The sequence below is a fragment of the Neovison vison genome, chromosome 12 (genome assembly GCF_020171115.1).
Source record: "Neovison vison isolate M4711 chromosome 12, ASM_NN_V1, whole genome shotgun sequence".
Classification (NCBI taxonomy): Eukaryota; Metazoa; Chordata; class Mammalia; order Carnivora; family Mustelidae; genus Neogale; species Neogale vison.
The window spans coordinates 100,676,983-100,699,229 of NC_058102.1; the positions used below are offsets into that span (position 1 = coordinate 100,676,983).

Sequence of the window (22,247 nt, forward strand, 5' to 3'; positions counted from 1 at the left end):
GGTGTTCTGATGGGTCTTACTTTGTGAAGATGAATAGCTTTTTGAGGTTTTGAGCAGCTCTGGGTGGGGATGAAGAGAGGAAGGATGGAAAGGAGATCTTTGGGGCGGGGTGGGGCTTCTATCAGGCGGCTGGCTGGCTAGTCTGCAGCAGAGAGGCCTTATTCCCAACACGCTAGCGTTCCTGGGAAGTGGCTAGAAAGCAGGGAAGCGTTCTGTTAGGAGTGGGGGCTGCGGACTGTTAAAAGAGCCTCTTTTCTGAAACCTCTCATTTCTTAGTGGGAAGGGCAAAGGCAGGAATTTCACAAGGACTTTGTTGCCCTTGGCATTCTTAGCCGTAAAACAGACCAAATATCCCAGGGTTTGAAGAGCACACAGATAACCACCTGAAACCTCTTAATTTCTCTCTCTCCCTACCACGTCTGTTCCATGGATCCTAACTCTTCCTCTGTCTCCTGAAAAGCCTGGGCCTCCCACCTCCCTCATACCCCACCCCCCCAGTGATGCTGTTTCCCTGTTCCAGGCTATGGCTTTGTGGACTTCGACAGTCCTTCAGCAGCGCAGAAAGCTGTCGCGGCGCTGAAAGCCAGTGGTGTACAGGCACAGATGGCGAAGGTGAGCCTTCTGCCCCGCGTCTGTTCCTCAGAGGGGTGTTGGTTAGCAGAGGTCAAGTTCTAGGGCTTCCATAGGGCCTAAGGCCATGAATTTGATGGGCACAGGCTATCTGTTGTACTTTTTGACTCTATCTGGCCAAAGACAGGCTGGGCCAGGGTCCCACTGAGCACCCCTTGGCTGCCAGAGGAAGTTCTTCAAACTCTGTGGTGGTAGCTCTGGAGACTCTGTTCCTCTCATCAGATATTTTAACGTAAGCAGGTGAGAGGGTCAAAAGGCTTCCCTTTCTCTTGCTGTTTCCCCATTTCCACCCTGGCCCACTTCCCTGCCAGGCAGCTTGTGGTAGTTTTGCAACATTCTCTGAAGAAGCCAGTTGTGCAACTCAGAAGTTCAGAGCCTCTGGCTGCCTCTTTGGGGGAGGAGGAAGGTAGGGTAGGAGAGTTGTTAGGGGTGGGGGAGAGGGAAGCCACAGCAAGGAAGGAAACTGTCCCTCCTTGTCACATCTCCTTGGAGCTTTTCTTTTAATCCAAACTACTAGAAAACTCGAGGCTTTTCTGTCCCTCTTTGGAGGTGGGATTGCCCCCATCACCTTCTGGAAATCAGTGTGATTACTCTGTAGAGCTGATGAGGCAGGCCTGCCCACCTCCCTTCGCCGTCTGGTGGAAGAGACACTAAGCCCTGAGGGGTGAAGTTGCCGGTGACCCACTCTCTGGGGCAGGGACTGCTTCAGTTTTTAAAAATACAGCTCTGGGAAGTTACTGCCATTTTGCACATTCTGCCCCCTAGAGGGGCTTTTCTTTCTGGAGAAGAGCCCTCTGACAGTGGAATGCCGGAGCTTTCAGAGTTCCTATGAGACTAGAGCTCTCCGGCCTGCACGGCGACCCAGTGACTCTACATCTGGCCCCGGGCACACCCCCAGCACGTTGCCTTCCCTTTCCCCTTCTCCCTCTTCCTGCTCTCTCTCCACTGGGGAACGAACAGGCATTCCTACCCAGAGGATTCTGCTGTGGCGGGGAGAAGAGGGAGGGGGATTACTTAAAACAGTCCGGCAGGGGAGCAGCAAAGTCGCGAGAATCCAGCCTCCAGCCCCGGAATAGGCTGTCGGCGGCGAGGGAGGAGCGCTGGTCTGCCTGGTTCTTAAAGAGACAGCCAGGACTTCATCAGTGGGCTTGTAAAGCACTAGAGATACTAAGTCTGCTTTTTTTCTCTCTCTTTTTCTTTTTCGCCTGGACTCAACATACAGCCCATGGTAGTGGGACTAGGTGTTATAAATAGTTAATATTCCTTTTGTTTATGTGGGCCCCTTCCTACCATGTCTTTTCTGAAATGAGGGCTGCCAAGGGTGGGGGAGGGATAAGAAATGTGAGCTTCATTTTCTCACTTTTTTCCCACAGCAACAGGAGCAGGACCCTACAAATTTATACATATCAAACCTTCCACTCTCAATGGATGAGCAAGAACTGGAGGGGATGCTGAAGCCCTTTGGCCAGGTTATCTCCACTCGAATCCTCCGAGATACCAGTGGGACCAGCAGAGGGGTTGGCTTTGCAAGGTGAGGGATGCCAGAATGGGAAAGGATGAGGTTAATGAAGAATGTCCCTAAAAAAAAAGTCCCTTAGAAGGTCACCAAAAAAATCTGTGCCCCCTCCCTCAAGGGACCAAACTAAAGTACTTGACAGTGAATCAGAAGTACATTTAAACTGTAGGTCATGGGGCACCTGGGTGGCTAAATCATCACGCTTCTGCCTTCAGCTCAGGTGGTAATCCCAGGGTCCTCAGATTGAGCCCTGCATTGAGCTCTTCGATGTTCCGCCTGCTTCTCCCTTTCCCTCTCTCGCTCCCCCTGCAAGTATTACCCCTCTCACTTTCTCTCTCTGTCAAATAAATAAATAAAATCTTTTAAAAAAATAAACAGTAGGGGTACCTGTGTGACTCAGTGGGTTAAAGCCTCTGCCTTGGCTCAGGTCATGATCTCAAGGTCCTGGGATGGAGGCCTGCATTGCATTGGGTTCTCTGCTCAGCAGGGAGCCTTCTCCTCCCCCTCCCCCGCCTACTCGTGATTTCTGTCAAGTAAGTAAAATCTTTAAACAAATAAAAAAATTAAAAAAAAAATAAACTATAGGTCCCAATACTTAAAGACCCATTTGCCCTCAGTTCTTTATCCTTTCCTCACCATTTCTTGCAACTCTAGCATTTGTTCCTTTGATCCAAACCCAAGCAGAATAAACTAATTCTGTATCCTTTTATGTAACCAGAGTCTTCACTGTGAAGGGATTTGCCCAGGGTCCCCTAGCAGTGGGTAGTAGAACAGCCCCTATTCCTCTGGCTTCAAGATCAGTGGGATGAAGTAGGAGATTTGGTCTTCCTTTTCAGTTCTGTTGAGACTTAGATTCTGGAACTAACCCTGCCACTAACTGCCCCTGTGATATCAGACTTTCCTAAGCCTTGGTTTACTCTGTGAAGTGGAGAGTGACAGAGATGAGTGGTTTTCCTCAGGTGTTCCCTAGAGCCCTGGAGTTCAGAGCTTACCTGTCACTGCAGGGCTTTGGCTTCTCCCAGCCCATTGAAGAAATGTTTTCGCTTTTATTTTAAGATTTTGTTTGAAAGGAGATTCTGTTGCTTTTTCTGAAAGCTTGAAAGTTTGAAAAACGATTGGAGTATGTGATCTGAAGGTTGCATTTTTGTTTTATAATACCTTTTCTGGTCCAGGAGCACTCCTTTACTCTGGAGTGTTTCTCCATGTCTTGCTAACAAGGAATGGGGAGGTCTCTTCCCTAGCCAGTTCAGTCCGGGGAGCACCACCTGCTGGCAATCCCAAGTATAACTAAAAGAGAGTTCCTAGGCTAGTGCTCATCAAACTGTTTTTGCTCCCACACTTTTTTTTAAATTGAAATTCAGTTAACATATAGTATATTATTAGTTCCGGGGATAGACTTCTGTGATTCATCAGTCTTGTAAATACCCAGTGCTGGGTGCCTGGGTGGCTCAGTGGGTTAGGTATTGGGCTCTCTGCTCTGCAGGGAGCCTGCTTCCCCCCTTCTCTCTGCCTACTTGTGATCTTTCTCTCTGTGTCAAATAAATAAACAAAATCTTTTTTAAAAAATTATTAAATATGCCGTGCTCATTACATCATGTGCCTTTCTTAATGCCCAGGCCCCAGCTACCCCATCCCCTGCCTCCCCTCCAGCAACCCTCAGTTTGTTTCCTATTGTTAAGAGTCTCTTATGGTTTGCCTCCCTCTCTGATTTCATCTTTTTTTATTTTTCCCTCCCTTCCCCTATGATCCTGTTTTGTTTCTTAAATTTCTTATGTGAGTGAAATCATCTGATTGACTCATTTCGCTTAGCATAATACCCTCTAGTTCCATCCACATCATTGCAAATGGCAAGATTTCTTTTTTTGATGGCTGAGTATTATTCCATTGTGTATATATATATATATATATATATACCACATCTTCTTTATCCATTCATCTGTCAATGGACATCTGGGCTCTTTCCACATTTTAGGTGTTGTGGTCATTGCTGCTATATAAACATTGGGGTGCAGGCGACCCTTTGGATCACTGTGTTTGGCTCCGACACTCTCTTAAAGCAGAGGTTCTCAGTCCTTTTCAGTTCATGGCACCTTAAGTTGTGTCAGCATTTTTTTTTTGCTCTAAACCAAAAGAAATACTTAAGGGTCATTTGCCTGGCTCATTTGGTAGAGCGTGTGACTCTTGATCCTGGAGTCATGAGTTTGAGTCCCACTGGGAGTAGAGTTTACTTTAAAAAAAAAAAAGGTGGGGGGTGCCAGGGTGGCTCAGTTGGTTAAGCGTCCAACTCTTGATTTCGGCTTAGGTCATGATCTCAGGCGTCCTGGATCAAGCCCAGCAGTCGGGCTCCTTGCTCAGCAGGAAGCCTGCTTCTCCCTCTGCCTCTGCCTGCCACTCTGTCTGCCTGTGCTCGCTCTCTCTGGCCAAAAAAAAAAAAAAATCTTTTAAATGAATAAAATCTTAGAAAAAGATTTTTTTTTTTTTGGCCAGAGAGAGCGAGCACAGGCAGACAGAGTGGCAGGCAGAGGCAGAGGGAGAAGCAGGCTTCCTGCTGAGCAAGGAGCCCGATGTGGGACTCGATCCCAGGACGCTGGGATCATGACCTGAGCTGAAGGCAGCCACTTAACCAACTGAGCCACCCAGGCGTCCCAGAAAAAGATTTTTTATTCCATTCTTAAACATGCTAATATTTACCAATGGGATGTACCAATAACCTATTGAACACTGCACAACTTCTTGAACCTTGGAATCAGATTGGACACTTACACTCTCATTTCCTGTCACACATAGGTTTTCCTACAGTATTTGCGTTTGTCGTAGCAACCATGGAAAAACCAGCTTTGCAAAAATAATGTTATTAAAAGGATCGTAGGGTGATCCAGTGTTGAAAATGGTGACCTGTTTAGAATTAGTACTCCACACAGTATCTAATAGATGTTGCCATATTTTCCTTAGAAAGTTAAAAAAAAAAATCCCCTGCATGTGTCTCTGTGAGCTCACCACGGTGGCATGAGGTACATCAGAGCCCAGGTTGGAAACTGGCTTCGAAGACTTGAAAACCTGCGAAATCTCTTGCATGTGCCTATGCTACAGTCTACACATTTTCTTCATGCGGTTAGATCTTGTGAAGTCTAATTTCCAGAAAATTACAAATATTGACATTTTAAATAAAACTGTCATGTCATTTGTAAATGCATCCAAATGGATCTAAGTGTCATAGCAATTTGATTCACAAAATCATCCCATTTAAAAATACTTAGGGCCAGGGGGCGCCTGGGTGACACCGTGGGTTAAAGCCTCTGCCTTCAGCTCAGGTCAAGATTCCAGGGTCCTGGGGCACCTGGGTGGCTCAGTGGGTTAAAGCCTCTGCCTTCGTCTCAGGTCATGAACCCAGGGTCCTGGGATCGAGCCCCGCATTGCATCGGGCTCTCTGCTCAGCAGGGAGCCTGCTTCCTCCTCTCTCTCTGCTTGCCTCTCTGCCTACCTGTGATCTCTGTCTGTCAAATAAATAAATAAAATCTTTAAAAAAAAAAAAAAAAACTTAAAAAAAGATCCCAGGGTCCTGGGATTGAGCCCCGCATCTGGCCCTGTGCTTGGCGGGGAGCCTGCTTCCCCCCCTCTCTCTGTCTGCCTCTCTGCCTGCTTGTGATCTCGGTCAAATAAATAAATAAAATCTTAAAAAAAAAAAAAAAACAACTTAGGGCCGGGGCGCCTGGGTGGCTCAGTCCTTATGGGGCTGCCTTGGCTCATGTCTTGATACTGGGATCTTGGGATCCAGCCCCCGCATTGGGCTGCCTGCTTGGCAGGGGTGGGGGCTTCTCGGTAGGGGGCTTGCTTCTCCCTCTGACCCTCCACCTGCTTGTGTTCCCTCTCTCACTGTATCTCTGTCAAATAAAAAAGAAAACAAACAGGGTGCCTGGGTGGCTCAGTGGGTTGAGCCGCTGCCTTCGGCTCAGGTCATGATCTCAGGGTCCTGGGATCGAGTCCCGCATCGGGCTCTCTGCTCAGCAGGGAGCCTGCTTCCCCCTCTCTCTCTCTCTGCCTGCCTCTCTGCCTGCTTGTGATCTCTCTCTGTCAAATAAATAAATAAAATCTTTAAAAAAAAAAAGAAAAGAAAAGAAACAAACCAAACTTGGGGCCAGGGACTGTTAAGGGACCTGTCAGCTAAGCATCTGCTTTCAGCTCAGGTCATGATCCCAGGGTCCTGGGATCAAGTCCCACATGTACCTCCTTGCTCAGCGGGGAGCCTGCTTCTCCCTCTGCTGCCACTACCCCTGCTTGTGCTCTCTCTCTTTCTGACAAATAAATAAATAAAAATAAAAATACTTAGGGCAGGGCATCCCAGTGGCTCAGGAGGGTAAGCCTCTGACTCTTGATCTCAGGGTTGTGAGTTCAAGCCCTGTGTAGGGCCGCAGGCTCAGGGTGGAGCCTACTTTAAAACAAAAATACTTGGAGCATTTCTTCTATAATAGTCATAATTCATGTCATTTTTATTACAGTGTTCCTTGTTCTTAATCTTGAACTTTCATTCCATTTCCTTACAGAATTGCATTCTAGTATAGAGGTTTTTTTTTTTTAAAGATTTTATGTATTTATTTGACAGACAGAGATCACAAGTAGGCAGAGAGGCAGGCAGAGAGAGAAGAGGAAGCAGGCTGCCTGCTGAGCAGAGAGCCCAGTGCAGGGCTTGATCCCAGGACCCTCAGATCATGACCTGAGCCAAAGGCAGAGGCTTTAACCCACTGAGTCACCCAGGCGCCCCTAGTATAGAGTATTTTTATAGTTGTAAGTCTTTTATGGATCATCCTGTCATACTTCTCCGCATCAAAAATATGTATATACAATTAATGAGACCTTTTTCCTGCAGTTGTGAGACACTACACATCAAGTAAATTTTATTGGAGAAGCTTACTCCTATGACATGGATAAGTTTCATTATGTTTAGGTTTTTCTAATTAGGTCGTGGAGCCAACAATGACTATTGTTTATTGCTATAATATCAATTCTGTATCTGTTGTTTGTTTTCATGCTGAGAAACCTTGTTCATATAAATAAGTAAATGGGACTAAGAAGAGTTTTGTTAAAATAGGAATTCTTTGAATTCCTACTCAATTATAAGCCAAGAACCAAGGTGGCCGATCCATCAAAACTGATTTTTTTCGGGCTCCTGGGTGGCTCAGTGGGTTAAAGCCTCTGCCTTCAGCTCAGGTCATGATCCCAGGGTCCTGGGATCAAGCCCCGCATCGGGCTCTCTGCTCACTGGGGAGCCTGCCTCCCTTCCTCTCTATCTCTGCCTGCCTCTCTGCCTACTTGTGATCTCTCTCTTTCTGTCAAAAAATAAACAAAACCTTTAAAAAAAAAAAACAGACTGATTTTTTTCTGCATTAGTTAACAACCTGCTGAGTTGTCCAGCTTGCTGAAAGAATTAGAAACATCTGACTTAGTAAAAGACTTAAAATAGCATCGAGGACATGGGGAGTTAGAGAGGAGAAGGGAGTTGAGGGAAATTGGAAGGGGAGGTGAACCATGAGAGACTATGGACTCTGGAAAACAATCTGAGAGTTTTGAAGAGGCGGGGGCGTGGGAGGTTGGGGGAACCAGGTGGTGGGTATTAGAGCACGGATTGCATGGAGCACTGGGTGTGGTGCAAAAATAATGAATACTGTTATGCTGAAAATAAATAATAAATAAATAAATAAAAAAGTCAGGCATCATTGCCTCCTGTTGAATTTAGGGATACATGCGGAGGAAAGGCAAAGCCGTGGCTCAGTGAGAGGGCCTGGACCTTCTGTGAGGACGAGCTGTCCTCAGGCAGGAACACAGCTGTTCCTCAGTTGTAGGAAAGAGCTTATGAGGAAGCAGAGGTTCCGTGAGCCCTTCTCGTAAAACTCCCCAGGCCTGCTCATGCTCTTGGAAGATTAAGGAGTAGAAGTAACCCAACTGAAGACGTCTGCCTTTGGCTCAGGTCTTGATCCCAGGGTCCCAGGACCCCACCCCAGTTCACAAGCCTGCTTCTCTCTCTCTTCCTGCCCCTCCCCCCAGCTTGTGCGCGGGCGCGCTCTCTCTCTTTCTCTCTCTCTCTCTCATGGGCTCTATTTCTCACAAGTAAATAAAAGCTTTAAAATAAATAAATAATAAATAGGGGAGGAGGGGAAGATACTGTGCCTTGTGTCATATAGACCCTTAGAATTTTTAGAACACATGGAAATACATTTTCTTATTTGCTTTATAGCAGGTAGATGGATGTTATGTCTAATGCAGAAATGAAAAATGGGTCCAATGGGGTTTTGTGCAGGTCCTAACTCAGAGAATTTGGGTTAGTGACCTGGAACAAGAATCTAGATTTTCTGATTCCTTACTCAGTTAGTTGTCTTTCTCTAACAAGATACTTTAACTCCATAGTTCCGCTGTTTCTGTCACTGTAGACCATGAACTCTATCTTATTACTCTTTCTTCCTACAGTTTCATGAAATCCTAATATTCTCAGTAGCTAATTAGACCTTGATAATGATAATCAGAAGCAAAAAATAAACATTGGCAAGTTCTTAGCTTGTACAATTTTATTGGAGTGAGGGAACAATTTCCATGAGGAATTTTTAAATAAAAAATAATGGTGACATGAGGCACCTGGCTGGCTCAGTGGGTAGAGCATGGGACATTTGATCTCAGGGTCACGAGTTCAAGCCCCACATTAGGTGTAGAGCTTACTTTATTATTTTTTTTAAAGATTTTATTTATCAGAGAGAGAGAGGGAGAGAGCGAGCACAGGCAGACAGAATGGCAGGCAGAGGCAGAGGGAGAAGCAGGCTCCCCGCCGAGCAAGGAGCCCGATGCGGGACTCGATCCCAGGACGCTGGGATCATGACCTGAGCCGAAGGCAGCTGCTTAACCCACTGAGCCACCCAGGCATCCCTAGAGCTTACTTTAAAAAATGATGATGATGTGGGTGCTGGGGTGGCTCAGTGGGTTAAGCCTCTACCTTCGGCTCCGGTCCTGGTCTCAGGGTCCTGGGATCGAGCCCCGCATCGGGCTCCTTGTTCAGCAGGGATCCTGCTTCCTCCTCTCCCCCTCTGCCTGCCTCTCTGTCTGCTGTGAACTAACTCTCTCTCTCTCTCTCTCTCTGTCAAACAAATAAATAAATAAAATCTTAAAAAAAAAAAAAGATGATGATGACAACCACTATGTATTCTAATTTCTTGTTAATGAATTAGACCTAATAGTGGGCCCATCCATTAGTGTCTTTGGAATAGCATAGCTTCATTTTTCCTTTCAGGAGCCCAGCAGGAGCCAGTTGAGGGAACTTGCATAGAAGCTAGGGTTGCCTCTTCAAGTTATCTTGAATTTGTGTGGAGGAGACTGTGTTTTTATAGTCACAACTTCTGGACCACTTGTGGGCTGGGAACTTAGAGTTTTCTCTTTGAATGTAGGGGGAGCACAGATCCTAGAGAAGCTAGAGCCTAACCCTTCTTGTGCTCCTTAGGATGGAGTCCACAGAGAAGTGTGAAGCCATCATCACCCACTTTAATGGAAAATACATTAAGACACCTGCTGGAGTACCAGGTGAGGCTTCTGGGAATCAGGCTGAGAGAGCCATAGGTTGTTACTTCCAGTGAAGATTCTGGAGGCGCTTTGCATGAGTGTGAGTGGACTAAGTGAGGTGGGACTCAGCTGTGTCTTTGCTTTCTTTCTTGGCAGCCCCATCTGATCCCTTGCTTTGCAAATTTGCTGATGGTGGTCCAAAGAAACGACAGAACCAAGGGAAATATATGCAAAATGGACGGGCCTGGCCAAGGAATGGAGATATGGTAAGAGGACCTCTGAGGAGACAGTGCTAAGGACACTGATGTGGAATGGAAATAACTAGGGCCCAATTTCTGTGAGTTTAAGTGGCAAGAGTGAGAGTTACACTGAGTAACTGAGAGACGGCTGGCTGCTTAGCATGGTCTTCAATGGGATTTTGTAGCCCACGCAACCAGACAAATTCTGCTTTAATTCACTTTAATTGGGGCGCCTGGGTGGCTCAGTGGGTTAAGCTGCTGCCTTCGGCTCGGGTCATGATCCCAGGGTCCTGGGATCAAGTCCCGCATCGGGCTCTCTGCTCAGCAAGGAGCCTGCTTCCCTTTCTCTCTCTCTGCCTGCCTCTCTGCCTACTTGTGATCTCTCTCTGTCAAATAAACAAAATCTTAAAAAATAATAATAATAATAATTCACTTTAATCTGTTGAGTCAGATACATCCCAGTCTTGACACTCTGGCCTTCCTCCTGTTCTCCCCAAGGGCTCGCAATATGAACTGTGTTCTTCCTTTACAGGGTGGTATGGCCTTGACCTATGACCCCACCACAGCTCTTCAGAATGGGTAAGAGTGTTTTATAGAATTGGGGTACCTGAAAAATGTCAACAGCCTGTCCAGACACTGGGATGTTTCGTCTTGGTTTTTAAAGAGCAGTTAGTGGCAAGTGGCTGTGTCTATCAGGGGGGCCCTTACCTTGTGGTTTCCTGTGGCTCCTTACTGATGAGGTTCCTTCCTCCAGGTTTTATCCGGCTCCTTATAACATCACCCCCAACAGGATGCTTGCTCAGTCCGCCCTCTCCCCCTACCTTCCATCTCCTGTGTCTTCCTATCAGGTATGTTCGTGCCCAGAAAAGGGTGTGGGGTTTTCCCCTGTCACTGTGCTTTAGGTAAAGGAGTGGAAGGCTGGAAACTTCTTATTTTTTAGTTTTTCCTTTATCCATATTGCTCACAAATAATTTTACTTGAAAGCATAATGTCTGATCACATGACGGACTGTCGTGGTAGTATCCTTTTACTCTGTCCGCCACCCCACAAGTAAACCTATATTATTAGATTTTTAGTTTTATATTTCAGAAAATTCCAGATTTTTCTTCATGTGCATATACATATATGTATACGATTTTGGAAGCCATTGTTTATTTTACAAAAATCTGGCCAGATTAAATATATTTTTTACACTTTACTCCTCTCACTTAACAGTATCTTAAACCAGTGATTCTTAAAGTTTGGTGCCGGGACAAACAGTATCACCTGGGAATTTCAAAAAACAAATTCCTGGACTCCACCCCAGATCTGCTGAATTAGAAACTCTGGGGATGGGTCCCAGCAATCTGTTTTTTGCAGTCACCATCTGTCACCATACAAAGTTATTCTAGTATTATTGACTGTATTCCCTATGGGGTGCTTTCCATCCCTGTAACTCAGGTATCTTGTACCTGCTACTCTGTACCTCTTAATCCCCTCCTGTATTCCACGTGCTCCCCTCACCATCCTCACCCCTGCCCCAGCCAGCTGAGTTTTTTTTAATAGGCCCTCCAGGTGATTCTGATGTAGCTAATATTGAGATTTTTTGTTCAGATTCTTTCTTTCTTTTTTTTAAAAAGATTTTTATTTATTTATTTGACAGACAGAGATCACAGGTAGGCAGAGAGGCAGGCAGAAAGAGAGGAAGGGAAACAGGCTTCCTGCTGGGCAGAGAGCCCAATGAGGAGCTCCAGTGCTCCATCCCAGGACCCTGGGATCATGACCTGAGCTGAAGGCAGAGGCTTTAACCCACTGAGCAACCCAGGCGCCCCTGATTGTTTCTTTTTTTTTTTTTTTAAAGATTTTATTTATTTGACAGACAGAGATCACAAGTAGGCAGAAAGGCAGACAGAGAGAGAGAGAGAAAGAGAGAGAGAGGAGGAAGCAGGCTCCCCGCCGAGCAGAGAGTCCAATGCAGGACTCGATCCCAGGACCCCGAGATCACGACCCGAGCCGAAGGCAGAGGCTTTAACACACTGAGCCACCCAGGCGCCCTGATTGTTTCTTTTTTTAATGATTGCACTGTATTTCATGCAGCAGAGAGATCAGGATTCTTCAACCCTACTTCCGTGAAGGGCATTCAGTTGGATTTCAGGGCTTTTCTGGTACAAATACTACTTCCATCCATATATTATTCAACTCACAGTCCCATTCCTTGGGCTCTAATTCCCAGAAACAAAACCACGCATATGTAAAGATCTTCATGCCCACATTCTTAGATAGGAGTACTGGTGTTTCTGGGGGCTGGAATCCGAGGATGGGATTGCCAGGTTGGCTAGTATCTGGCCATTGAGTTTTGCAGGTGTTGTCCATCGCTTTCCGCAAAGGCCACGTCAGTTCACATTTCCACTAGTGATGTCTGAGTGGCCATTTCCCTCCAGCCATAAGTGACAGTGGTGTTTTCAAGTTTTTCCTGAAATCTCAGCAGGTATAAAGTGCATTGTTACTGTAATTTGCCCTTCCCTAACTGCAGCCTAGTTGAAGCGTGTCTGTGTGTGTTTGTGGTATTTTGATTTGCTCTTCTCTGGTGGCTCTTCATACACTTGGCCCATGTTTCTGTTTGGTTATTCGTTTCCCTTAACTTACAAAAACCATTTCCATATTATTAAAGTATTAATCTTCTGACTGTTATCTTTCTTACAAATGTCTTTTTCCAGGTTTAATTTTTGTCCATTGACTTTGTGCGCTGGTGCTCAAGCTTGAGCTATCAGAATCACTTGAAAAGCTTATCAAACCCAAATTACTGGGCACCACACAAAGAATTTCTGGCTCAGTAAGTCTAGGCTAGGAGGCAAGAATTTGTATTTCTGTTTCCCAGATGCTGCTGCTAATTCCTGCTGCCTGTCCCGGGACCACACTTTGGGAATCGCTCGTTTTCCCCAACAAAAAAAACCTCACAAAAGTTTAAAATTTGTATATAGTTAAACATTTCTGTTTTTCCACTAGTTTTTTAATTCCTTTATTGAATTCACCTGGGGCACCTGGGTGGCTCAGTCAGTTATGTGTCTGCCTTTGGCTCGGGTCACGATCCCAGGGTCTTGGGATGGAGTCCCACATCGGGCTCCCTGCTCAGTGGTCTGCTTCTCTTTCTCCCTCTCCCTCTGCTGCTCCCCCTGCATGTACTCTCGCTCTCTGTCATATAAATAAAATAATAAATAAATAAAATTGAGATGATTCACATACCATAAAATTCATCTACTTAAAGTATCCAGGTCAGTAGTTTCAAGCATATTTTGCCAAGTTATGTAGCTGTCACCATTATCTAATCCCAGAACATTTGTTAGCTCAGGAAGCAGCTGTGTACCCAGTAGCCATCACTGCCCATTCTCCCTGACCCCCACCCCTGGGGCACCCACTGAGATATGTACTCTGGCTGTAGACTTGCCTACCCTGGCCACTTTGTGTAAATGGAAGCGTGCAGTGGATGTCTCTGGGGTCGGGCTGCTTTCACTTGACATGCTTTCGAGGTTTATCCATGTTGTAGCACACAGCAGGACTGAGTCCATCTCCCGCCGCTGTGTGACTATACCTGTTTGTTTTCCGCTTAGTAGTTGATGGCCTTTTGAGTTGTTTCCACCTTTTGGCTATTAGAATAATGCTGCTTTGAGTATTTGTGTACGATTTTTGTATCCCCACATGTTTTGACTTCTCTCGGATATACACTTCCAGTGGACTTGCTCGGTGACACAGGAACTGTGTCTAACTTTTTGAGGAAATGGCACACCGTACCATTTTACATTCCTGCCCACAGTGTATGACGTTTGTTCTGTCCTTTTTTTTTTTTACAAGATGTATTTATTTTTGAGCAAGGAAAGAGAGAGAGAATTGGGGGGAAGAAGAGGAAGAGAGAGAATTTCCAGCAGACTCCCTGCTGAGTGAGGAGCCTGATGCAGGGCTTGATCCCCCGACCCTGCATGACCGAAATCAAAATCAAGAGTCAGACACAACCCATTGAGCCATCCAGTCCCCCCTCTTCTGTCCTTTTAATTACAGTCATCCTGGTGGGTGTGAAGTGATCTCATCATGGTTGTGATTCTCATTTCCCTGGTTACTCGTGATGTCAAGCCTCTCTCGTGTGCTTATTGGCCATTTGTGTATCTTCTTAGAGAAGAAGCTATTCCTATCTTTTTTTTTAATTTTTAATTTTTAAAATTTCTTTTCAGTGTATTCCTATCTTTTGTCCATTTTTAAATTGGGTTATTTGTTGACGTGTATGGGTTGCAAATATTTTTTAAAGAGTTTATTCTTCGTGTTTCTCTTTTGTGAGGGGGCACTTTTTTGGGGTTTTGCTGAACATTATTAGGTTACTGGGAGAAACAGTAGTTTCTAGGCAATTATTGTTTTTGTCTGTCTTTTGTTTGCACTAGAGAGTAAGTCAGACATCTCCTCTGCAAGTACCTAACCCGTCCTGGATGCATCCCCAGTCGTACCTCGTGCAGCCTCCAGTGAGTGTCACGGCATGGGCAGATGCCAAAGGGGCGGTGTGATGTAAAGAAAAACGTGGGATCTGACGATAGATGATGTGGGCGTGAGCTCTGGCTCAGTCCCTTGTGCAGCCCAGCGGAGTGACCTGAACTCCTGTCAGTTTGTCATTTAGATTTAGAGCACCTGTTTCTATTGCACAGTTGGGTTGCTTCTCCCCTGTCCTCTCCCAGGACTTTGAAATGTCTGTCTTCAGGGGCCCCGAGAGGCAGAACTCACTGCAGGTCTGTTGGTGCTGCCAGCGAACCCTGTCCTTTGTTGCTGCCTCCAGGGTTCCGTTCTGCCGCCGGGGATGGATCACCCCATTCCTCTCCAGCCTGCCTCCATGATGGGACCCCTCACCCAGCAGCTGGGGCACCTCTCCCTCAGCAGCCCAGGCACGGTAAAGCGGAATTTCTGACTCCAGACTCTGACGGAGCAAGGAGTACCTGTGCGGTGCTCTGTAGTGGAGATGCCTGTGATGGAGGGTGTCAGCCGTGTCCGGGTCCTGGAAGGCACATTCAGACGCAGAGTAGGAAAGCCACAGAACGTAGCCATTCCGCTCCCGGCTCACTCCTTTTAACTGATCTGCACCTACGAAACTAAACAGTGCTTTGTCTACACAGCAGTTTACCCAGGAGCTCACACACATTTCCTAGAAATCCTTCCCAACATGGTGACAAGAAGAACGTGGTGGGGGGCGCTCAGCAGGCTGCTCCTAGGTCTGTGGCCCTGGCCCCCCCGCGGTGTGCACGCGGGGAAGGAGGAGAAGGAAGGGAAGCCCCGGAGGCAGCAGTTTCTCCAAGCACCCCCCCGCCCCATCTTAAACACCCCTGGAATGCTCCGGACAAAGCTGTTTGACTCTTCTGGCGATGAGACATAGGCATCCCTAGATTTAGAGCTCCCGGGTGCTTTAAATGTCGCCAGGAGTCCCCTCACTGCTCTAAGCCTGTGGCTGGGTTTCCTTCTAGTACGTGCCGGCGGCCGCCCCCGTGCCCGGAGCTTACCTCTCCCCGTACACCCCCGCGCCTTCTTCCGGTGTTGCATCCGAGGTAAGAGCTCTCGACTCTTTGCATGGAGGGTAGGGAACCGAGGTAGCTCTCCCACGCCCCCTTCCGCCACTTGAAGATCTTCCTCTACCAGTGATGCTGCTTCTGGGCTACAGGCAGCTGGTAGGTATGCGGATGAACGTAGGAGGGGAGGACCTTGTCTGCGTCCTTGGACCAGGCCCTTGCTCCTTGAGGCCCGCTGCACTGACCGTGTCTCGGGAAGAGGCGATGGCACCCTGGGTGGCCGGGAGGTGATGTTGTGTGCGTGGGGGAGGGGATGGGTCGGGAAGGAAACTCCACCCTGGGTGGGAAGAGACCGAAGGAACATACACCTTGACTCCCCTGCCTGGGCTGTGCTGCAGGAGAGCAGCGGCCAGCAGACTCAAGTGCCGGTGGAGGCTCCCTCAGACCCCGGGCTCTACTCTTTCCAGTTCAACAAGTAGCAGCGGTAAGAGCCCCCCACGGAGGCAGCCAGCCTCTGGTTTATGCCTCCTTTAGGGTTCCTCTCCCCATCTTTGCAGACTTCATCTTTTTCTTGTGCTTTACTTTACTGAGCTTTGCAAATACTGCTTTTTTTCTTTTTTGTACAAATTGAAGGTCTGTGGCCACCCTGCTTTCCCTGCTTTGAGCAAGTCTGTCAGTGCCATTGGTATTTACTCACTTCGTGTCTCTGTGTCACATTTGGGTAATTCTCAAAACGGTTAAATTTGGGGGCACCTGGGTGGCTCAGTCGGTTAACTGTTACGACCCCAGAGTCCTGAGATTGAGTCCCACATTGGGCTCCTTGCTTCACCGGGAGCCTGCTTCTTCCTCTGCCTCTGTCCTTCCCCATGATCCTGTTCTCTCTCTCAGATAAATAAAATCTTTTTAAAGAAATGTCAATTTTTTTATTGCATTTTTATTGTGATCTGTGATCAGTGAGTTAACAGTGTTAGCAATGAAGTATTTTTTTTTAATATTTTATTTATTTATTTGACAGAGAAAGAGAGAACATAAGCAGACAGAGAAGCAGGCAGAGAGAGAGGGGGAAGCAGGCTCCCTATTTTTTTTTTTTTTTTGAAGCAGGCTCCCTATTGAGCAGAGAGCCCGATGCAGCAATGAAGTATTTTTGAGTTAAGGTCTTCATATTATATTTTTACACCTATTGCTGTTGCACACCTAATAGGCTACAGTAGAGTGTAAACATACTTTTTGTATGCACTGGGAAACCAAAAATTTCATTTGACTTGCTTTATTGTGATATTTGCTCTATTGCAGTGGTCTGGAAGCGAACCCGCCATGTCTCTGAGATGTGCCTGGACAAATGGACTCTTGGAAAGGCTGATGCTCCCGAACTCCTGGGGGCTGACCGGGATTACAGCCCCGCTGTGGGCCCTGCTAAGGACTAACACTTGGGCAGCATTTTTCACAGGCCTGGTCCTGGAGAAAGAGATCTCTGCACTTGCGCCCTCTGCTTCTGCCTCCATTCCTGGGGCAGCCGGGGGTTGAGGGGGGAACTGTAACTTTGTATGTGTGCTGCATTCAAGGAGATCAAAAGAACTTTTTTCTTTCTTTTGCAAAGAAAGTTTTATATTTTGTTTTTAACTGCAATATACTCTTTCTGTATCCCAAAGAGACATAGTGCCTTGAGCTTCTTCTCATCTTTATGAAAAACAGTTTTTGATGTGTTGGATTTATCTGGGGAGGCTTTAAAATTTTTTGTTATTTCTTAAAAAAAAAAAAAGTGCAGTGATAGAACATTGATGAGGGAGTCCTACTATGGGCCCTTATGTGGAGTTTAATTATAGGCTTATTTTGGGGGGGTATGTGTGTGTGTGTGTATAGGAGAATATACAGATTTTACAAGTTTTGTTTTATAAAGCTCTTAGCTCACACATCCCATCTCTTCTTTACACATTTTATGCCTTCTTTCTCTCATCCGGACTGTTCTTTTTCTCTTTTTATACAGCAGAGCCTGCCTACTTTGCCTTTTTTACAGTTTTTAATTTTGTGAATTTCTTTTTTGAATGAAATTTTGTATAGACTGTTTTGGGGGCTGGGCAAGGAACACGTAGAACACTAAGCAGGCAGTGGAAGTGGCTTTTCCTCCCTCTGCCTAGTCACATCCTGAGAGAAGAGACCAGACTTTGCCTTCAAGCAGAGCTGTGCTGTAGACTTCATTAAAGAGACACTCCCACAGTCTTTGGAAGCCATCCTTGAGCCAAATTTAGATGAAGATTAGGTCTTCCCTGGCAAGTTCCAGAAGGGTGGACTTTCTGACTTCTGACTAATTTTTCTCACTGCTGAAGCCAGCACCATCTGAGTAAGTGTCTTCTCCAGCGACAGCTTTTCAGGAATCCCCGCTTTCCTGTTTCCTGGAGGATCTCCTTTCCTGCCCTGGGTCCTAGGGCCCCTGCCCTCCCCCATCACGTTGCTGTGCTCAGAGGAGCCTTTGCAGTTATGACCGCGCCGAATTCACTCAGGTTCTTTCGGCACTGTGGAAGAGCAGCTGCTTCATCTAGACCAGTGGTTCTCAGGAAGGTGGGTTTTTTCCCCTAGAGGCCACTTGGAAATCTCTAGAGGCGTTTTTTTGATGGTCTTGCTTGGGGGTGAGGGCTGTGCGCTGCTGGCATCTAGTGGCTGGTGGAGCAGCAAGGATGCTGCCAACCATCCTGCAGGTGCACAGGACAGCCCCAACCCCCGCCCCTGACCCCCCAGAGAATTATTTGGCTCCAAATGTCGGTGGTGTCAAGGTTGCGAAACCTTGATGTAGACAGTTTTGTTAGTCCTCTGATGCCAGAGGTCTTGGTAAATTCCCACCCTAACCCTGGACGCCCAGTGCCTTTTGATACTCAGTGTAACTGGTTGAGAGAGACAGGACTGAGGTCCTGAATTTTCCCCAGGCTTTGACCTTGGATACCTCCGCATACTGCCTGAGCTGTCCTAGAAAGGCTTGTGCTGTGGTGCCTGTGCCATGGGCGCGCGCGCACACACACACATGCATGCACACACAGCAGGGTCAAGGTTGGGGACTGTTCTGTGTTGTGTGCTGTGCCAGGGTGGGAAGGAGAGGAGCTCTCTGTAACTGGCCAAGTGGCCTGCTCTCCCCTGATGTGTTTGGATCCCTTTTCCAGGGAACCAGGACGTCAAAAGTAATGTTCCTTCTTGTGGAAGGCTAACAGGGAGCTAGGACAGTAAAGGGCAATAAACCCCATCTTGTTATTTACAAGGTCAGCAATCCTTTAAAACCTGTATTTTGCTCTTGAACTCCTCCTCGTCCTTCGAGCCCTGACACTGTGAGGGTGGAGACAGGAGGAAGCCTTCACCCATCTCCTGGAAGCACAGTATGTGACAGTATGACAGCTCCCCGCAGCTGTCCTCTTCCAATCCCTCCCTCGTGCCCTGGCAGTCCTGCTCCCCTGCACCTCAAGGTCAGGTGTTTTTCACCAGACAGGCAGAGAGCCAAAGAGAGACAATGGAGAAACGGGTGTTGGGGAGGCTGGCTGTCAGGAGAGGAGGGAGAGGATACGGAGGGACAAGAAGCTGAGGTAGCAGTTCTTGGACGTAGAGCTCGCAGCCAGCTTTCCCCTCACTTCACCCACCCCTGAAGTGAGAGTCCCCTGTTCCCTGCCTGTAGACTGCCTGGAGGCAGTCCTGGAGGTAGGGGAGGTGGGTACGGGTAGGGTGTCAAGTGTGCAGGACAGAATTCCCACTATTCATTTTCTCATGGACACTTCCAACCTCAGGAAGGGCTTATCCCTTGTAAAGCAGCCCTAAATCCAGTCACTTTCTAGATGGGTGTGGCTGGGTAAGTGGCTCTTGTTTCCGAGTCTCTGGCTCCAGGAAAGTATACCATAGTGACCTTGAAGAAGAAAACAAATGCAGAATCCTGTTCATTTGATCGCTAGTTTGGAGGAGCCTTGCTGGGTGGGCAGTTTAGCAGGATGGGGGCCTCTCAGTGTGGAAATTATTGTTGATATGACGGTTGCCTCTCCTTTGCCTCCCAAAACTTTTTTTTTCCCTTTAACTTCTTTTTTCCCCAGAACTCTTGATCCTTTTTTTTTTTTTTTTAAATGTTCAAATGGCCAGGATTTTGCTCTGTTTTGTTTTAAATAATGGAGTTAACTTTTGTGTGTTCTTCTCATGTGAATCTAACTAGGGGTTCTGTTGAATGTTTCTGGTTTGGGCAGGTTAGGGCATGGGACACGATGGGGAGCCTGAAGTTATGTAGTAGTAGTTAATGGCACTGTAGAACTTCTTTTAGTTTTTTTGGGGGGTATGTTGTTTTCCCCCTAGTTGTTAGCTCATGTCTAACAGTTAGTTGCTAACATGAGGGAGTGATTGGGGAAAGGGGAGAAAGGAATGAGGGATGCTTTTTCTCTCATGAAATAGCCTACTGGTGGCAGTAATGCCAGAGGATGTGTAGGGGGCCTGGGGCGGGGCTCTTGAGACGCTGTGCTTAGCGGTTTCTCCATTGTCTTCATGGAGCTAAGATCGTACTGTCTGCACGTCACATCTCACCCCCACCCATTACAGATGCTTGTTACACTCTTCAAAAACTTGGTGTTTTTGTTTCCAGTCAAAGTATGTCAGAGTCCTTTCCTCCGATGATCTAATTCTTTCCGAGGCTCAGAGCCTGCTGTCCCGTCTCAGGTCAGTGTTCTTACTGTTCCTTCACGCTGTGAGATGATTTTCAAACCCTATAGGCTGATTAGATTTTTCAGAGGAGGGTGTGGGTAGAGGGTAAGGAAGATGTGGGAATGATGATAAGAAGAGATGTTATTTTTTAAGACTGTTGTTAAAGAATTTGAAGAGCTGCCAAGACTGGGAAGCTTGGTAGCTCTGAAGAGGCAAGAGCCCTGGGCAGTAATACGTAGGTAGAGGTGGCAGGAGGACATGACACTCCTGGAGGGTGAAGACTAGACCTGCTGCTCTTCCAGCCCTTCCTGGCTTGGGCTGCCTCAGCCCAGCTCCATTCCTCTTTCTTCACTTACTGGTCAGTGAGTTCATTCACCCTGTTGGTGCCAGCGGGGCTCACTCCCTGCTCCTTCAGTGCCTACCAAATTATGGGTTGTCGTTTTGCACCAGGAGGTACTTGAGAGGCAGAGCTGAATGGTAATGTTGCAGGGATCTCTGACAAGTTAAATCTTCAGGGGTCCGGGGAGAGAAGGAATCATGGCTGCTCTGTTGCGCACGTGCTCCACCTTCCGGGAGAGCAGCAGCACTACACCCTCCAGGGAATGGGTTGATCTTACCCCGTGGCAGTAAACCGAGGTCAGTGATCAGGTCTAAACTTGTCCCCAGGCTCTGCTAAACCAGCGTCAGAGATGAGGGTAGGGGTTATGAAAGCCGATGTGGAAGGGCTAGGTGTTCAACTAGTGCCTGCTCACACTGAGTCCTCCTTAGACCAACTACTTGATTTCTGTTCTACCTGCCAAGCTTGAGAAGAGCCCTCGTATTTACTCATCTTTCATCTCCCACTATTTTTTAAGGAGGGTCTTCCTTCAGCCACCAAGGCCAGCCTGTGAGCTGTCATCCTTCTGATCTTTGCTGACCTCAGCAGGGGTGCTCCGCACATGACCGCTCGTGAGAAAGTTAGGTGCCCTCTTGCCCCTTGCCATCACTCTTTCTACCTGCCATAGCTACTCCAAACCTGTACCAGAACTTTTGTCCTTGTGACACATCTACCTCACAATTTCACGGTTCAGCAAGGGCACAGGCATCCAGTGCACCTCTTTGCTTTACTCTGTCCTTCCCTTCATGAGCAGGGGCTAGAACGAGTTCATGATCAAATGGAGATTACTTTTGGTAATCTCTTATTTCTGGGGTGTCGTCTTTGGGACTTTTTGCTCATTACTCCCCTGAGAAGAGTGTGAATTCTTCAGTTAGGTCTCACTGTAGTAAACTTGGGGTGAGGGAGAGGCCATGAATGATTGCCTGGGATGGTAACTAATGCTTGGGAGCCACCCCGAGGAACACCATGGGTGCCTACCTTAGAACTTAAAGATTAAGAGAGTTGGCCAGTGGCTGCCATATAGCTGAGAAGGTAAGCAAGTACCAAAGAGGGAGTCTGATTTTTACAGGGCTGGAAGCTGGGGTCCCAGCACCTAATGTCGTCCCTGGAGGGTGGTAAGATTTCCCAGCATAAGTAAAGAAACTCCTCACGCTGTTACTGGTGCACGCGTTTTGAATGGTGAGTGCTTTCTTACATGCACTTGCCATCTTGAACAGGAAATATTTAATTTCTACTCACATTTTGTACATTTTTTTTTACCCAGAAGTTTCTAATTTTATACTTTTTCTTGTCTATGCCAGTGGTACCTACCCTTCTATTCTTCCTTTCTGACCCTTGGTATTTTCATGTTCCTTCCCTACAACTTGGTATAGCTCCATTTTGTCTTACTTCAACTTTTGTTTTGAAATAAAACACGAAGTCTACCTCCTGGTGTTTTATCCATGGGCGAAGTTGGGAAGTTGGTGATGGGCCCGTATTTGCTACTCTGGTGTCTCACAAGGCAAGAAGTAGGCACTCTGAATGGCACTTTGCTAACGTGCCGGGAGCACTAAGACCCTGTTCCATCCACATGAGCAGAAATTCTGCCATGGATGCCTCTTATACAGGAAGGGCCAAGTCTGGAGGTTTAGGGATAAACCTTGAAGTTTAGAAGCGATGTTTCTTTCCCTGCCAGCTATCTCCTATACCAGACAAGTCATACTCATCCTACAACCCAGTCTTCCCCTAAGCAAGAGTGAGAACCTACGTTGAAAGGAAGATAAATACACAAAGAGTCTTTTGAA

At 47.0% G+C, this 22,247-nt stretch overlaps 1 protein-coding gene across 7 annotated transcripts in view; it reads left to right on the forward strand.

Annotated features, from left to right (window-relative positions):
* RBMS2 (RNA binding motif single stranded interacting protein 2) overlaps positions 1-17,086 on the forward strand; it is a 72,570-nt gene extending 55,484 nt beyond the window's left edge. For 4 of the 7 annotated variants that reach the window (XM_044227030.1, XM_044227031.1, XM_044227029.1 and 1 more), the window contains 11 exons: positions 521-612; positions 2,004-2,161; positions 9,624-9,703; positions 9,839-9,948; positions 10,454-10,500; positions 10,676-10,769; positions 14,328-14,405; positions 14,714-14,819; positions 15,393-15,473; positions 15,833-15,918; positions 16,728-17,086. In XM_044227030.1, the coding sequence (XP_044082965.1) occupies positions 521-612; positions 2,004-2,161; positions 9,624-9,703; positions 9,839-9,948; positions 10,454-10,500; positions 10,676-10,769; positions 14,328-14,405; positions 14,714-14,819; positions 15,393-15,473; positions 15,833-15,918; positions 16,728-16,958 (1,163 nt within the window). In that variant the 3' untranslated portion in view covers positions 16,959-17,086. Of the gene's footprint in view, positions 1-520; positions 613-2,003; positions 2,162-9,623; positions 9,704-9,838; positions 9,949-10,453; positions 10,501-10,675; positions 10,770-14,327; positions 14,406-14,713; positions 14,825-15,392; positions 15,474-15,832; positions 15,919-16,727 lie in introns of all 7 variants that reach the window. The other 3 variants (XM_044227033.1, XM_044227035.1, XM_044227034.1) reach the window with 2 other exon arrangements.
* The last annotated feature ends 5,161 nt before the right edge of the window (positions 17,087-22,247 follow it).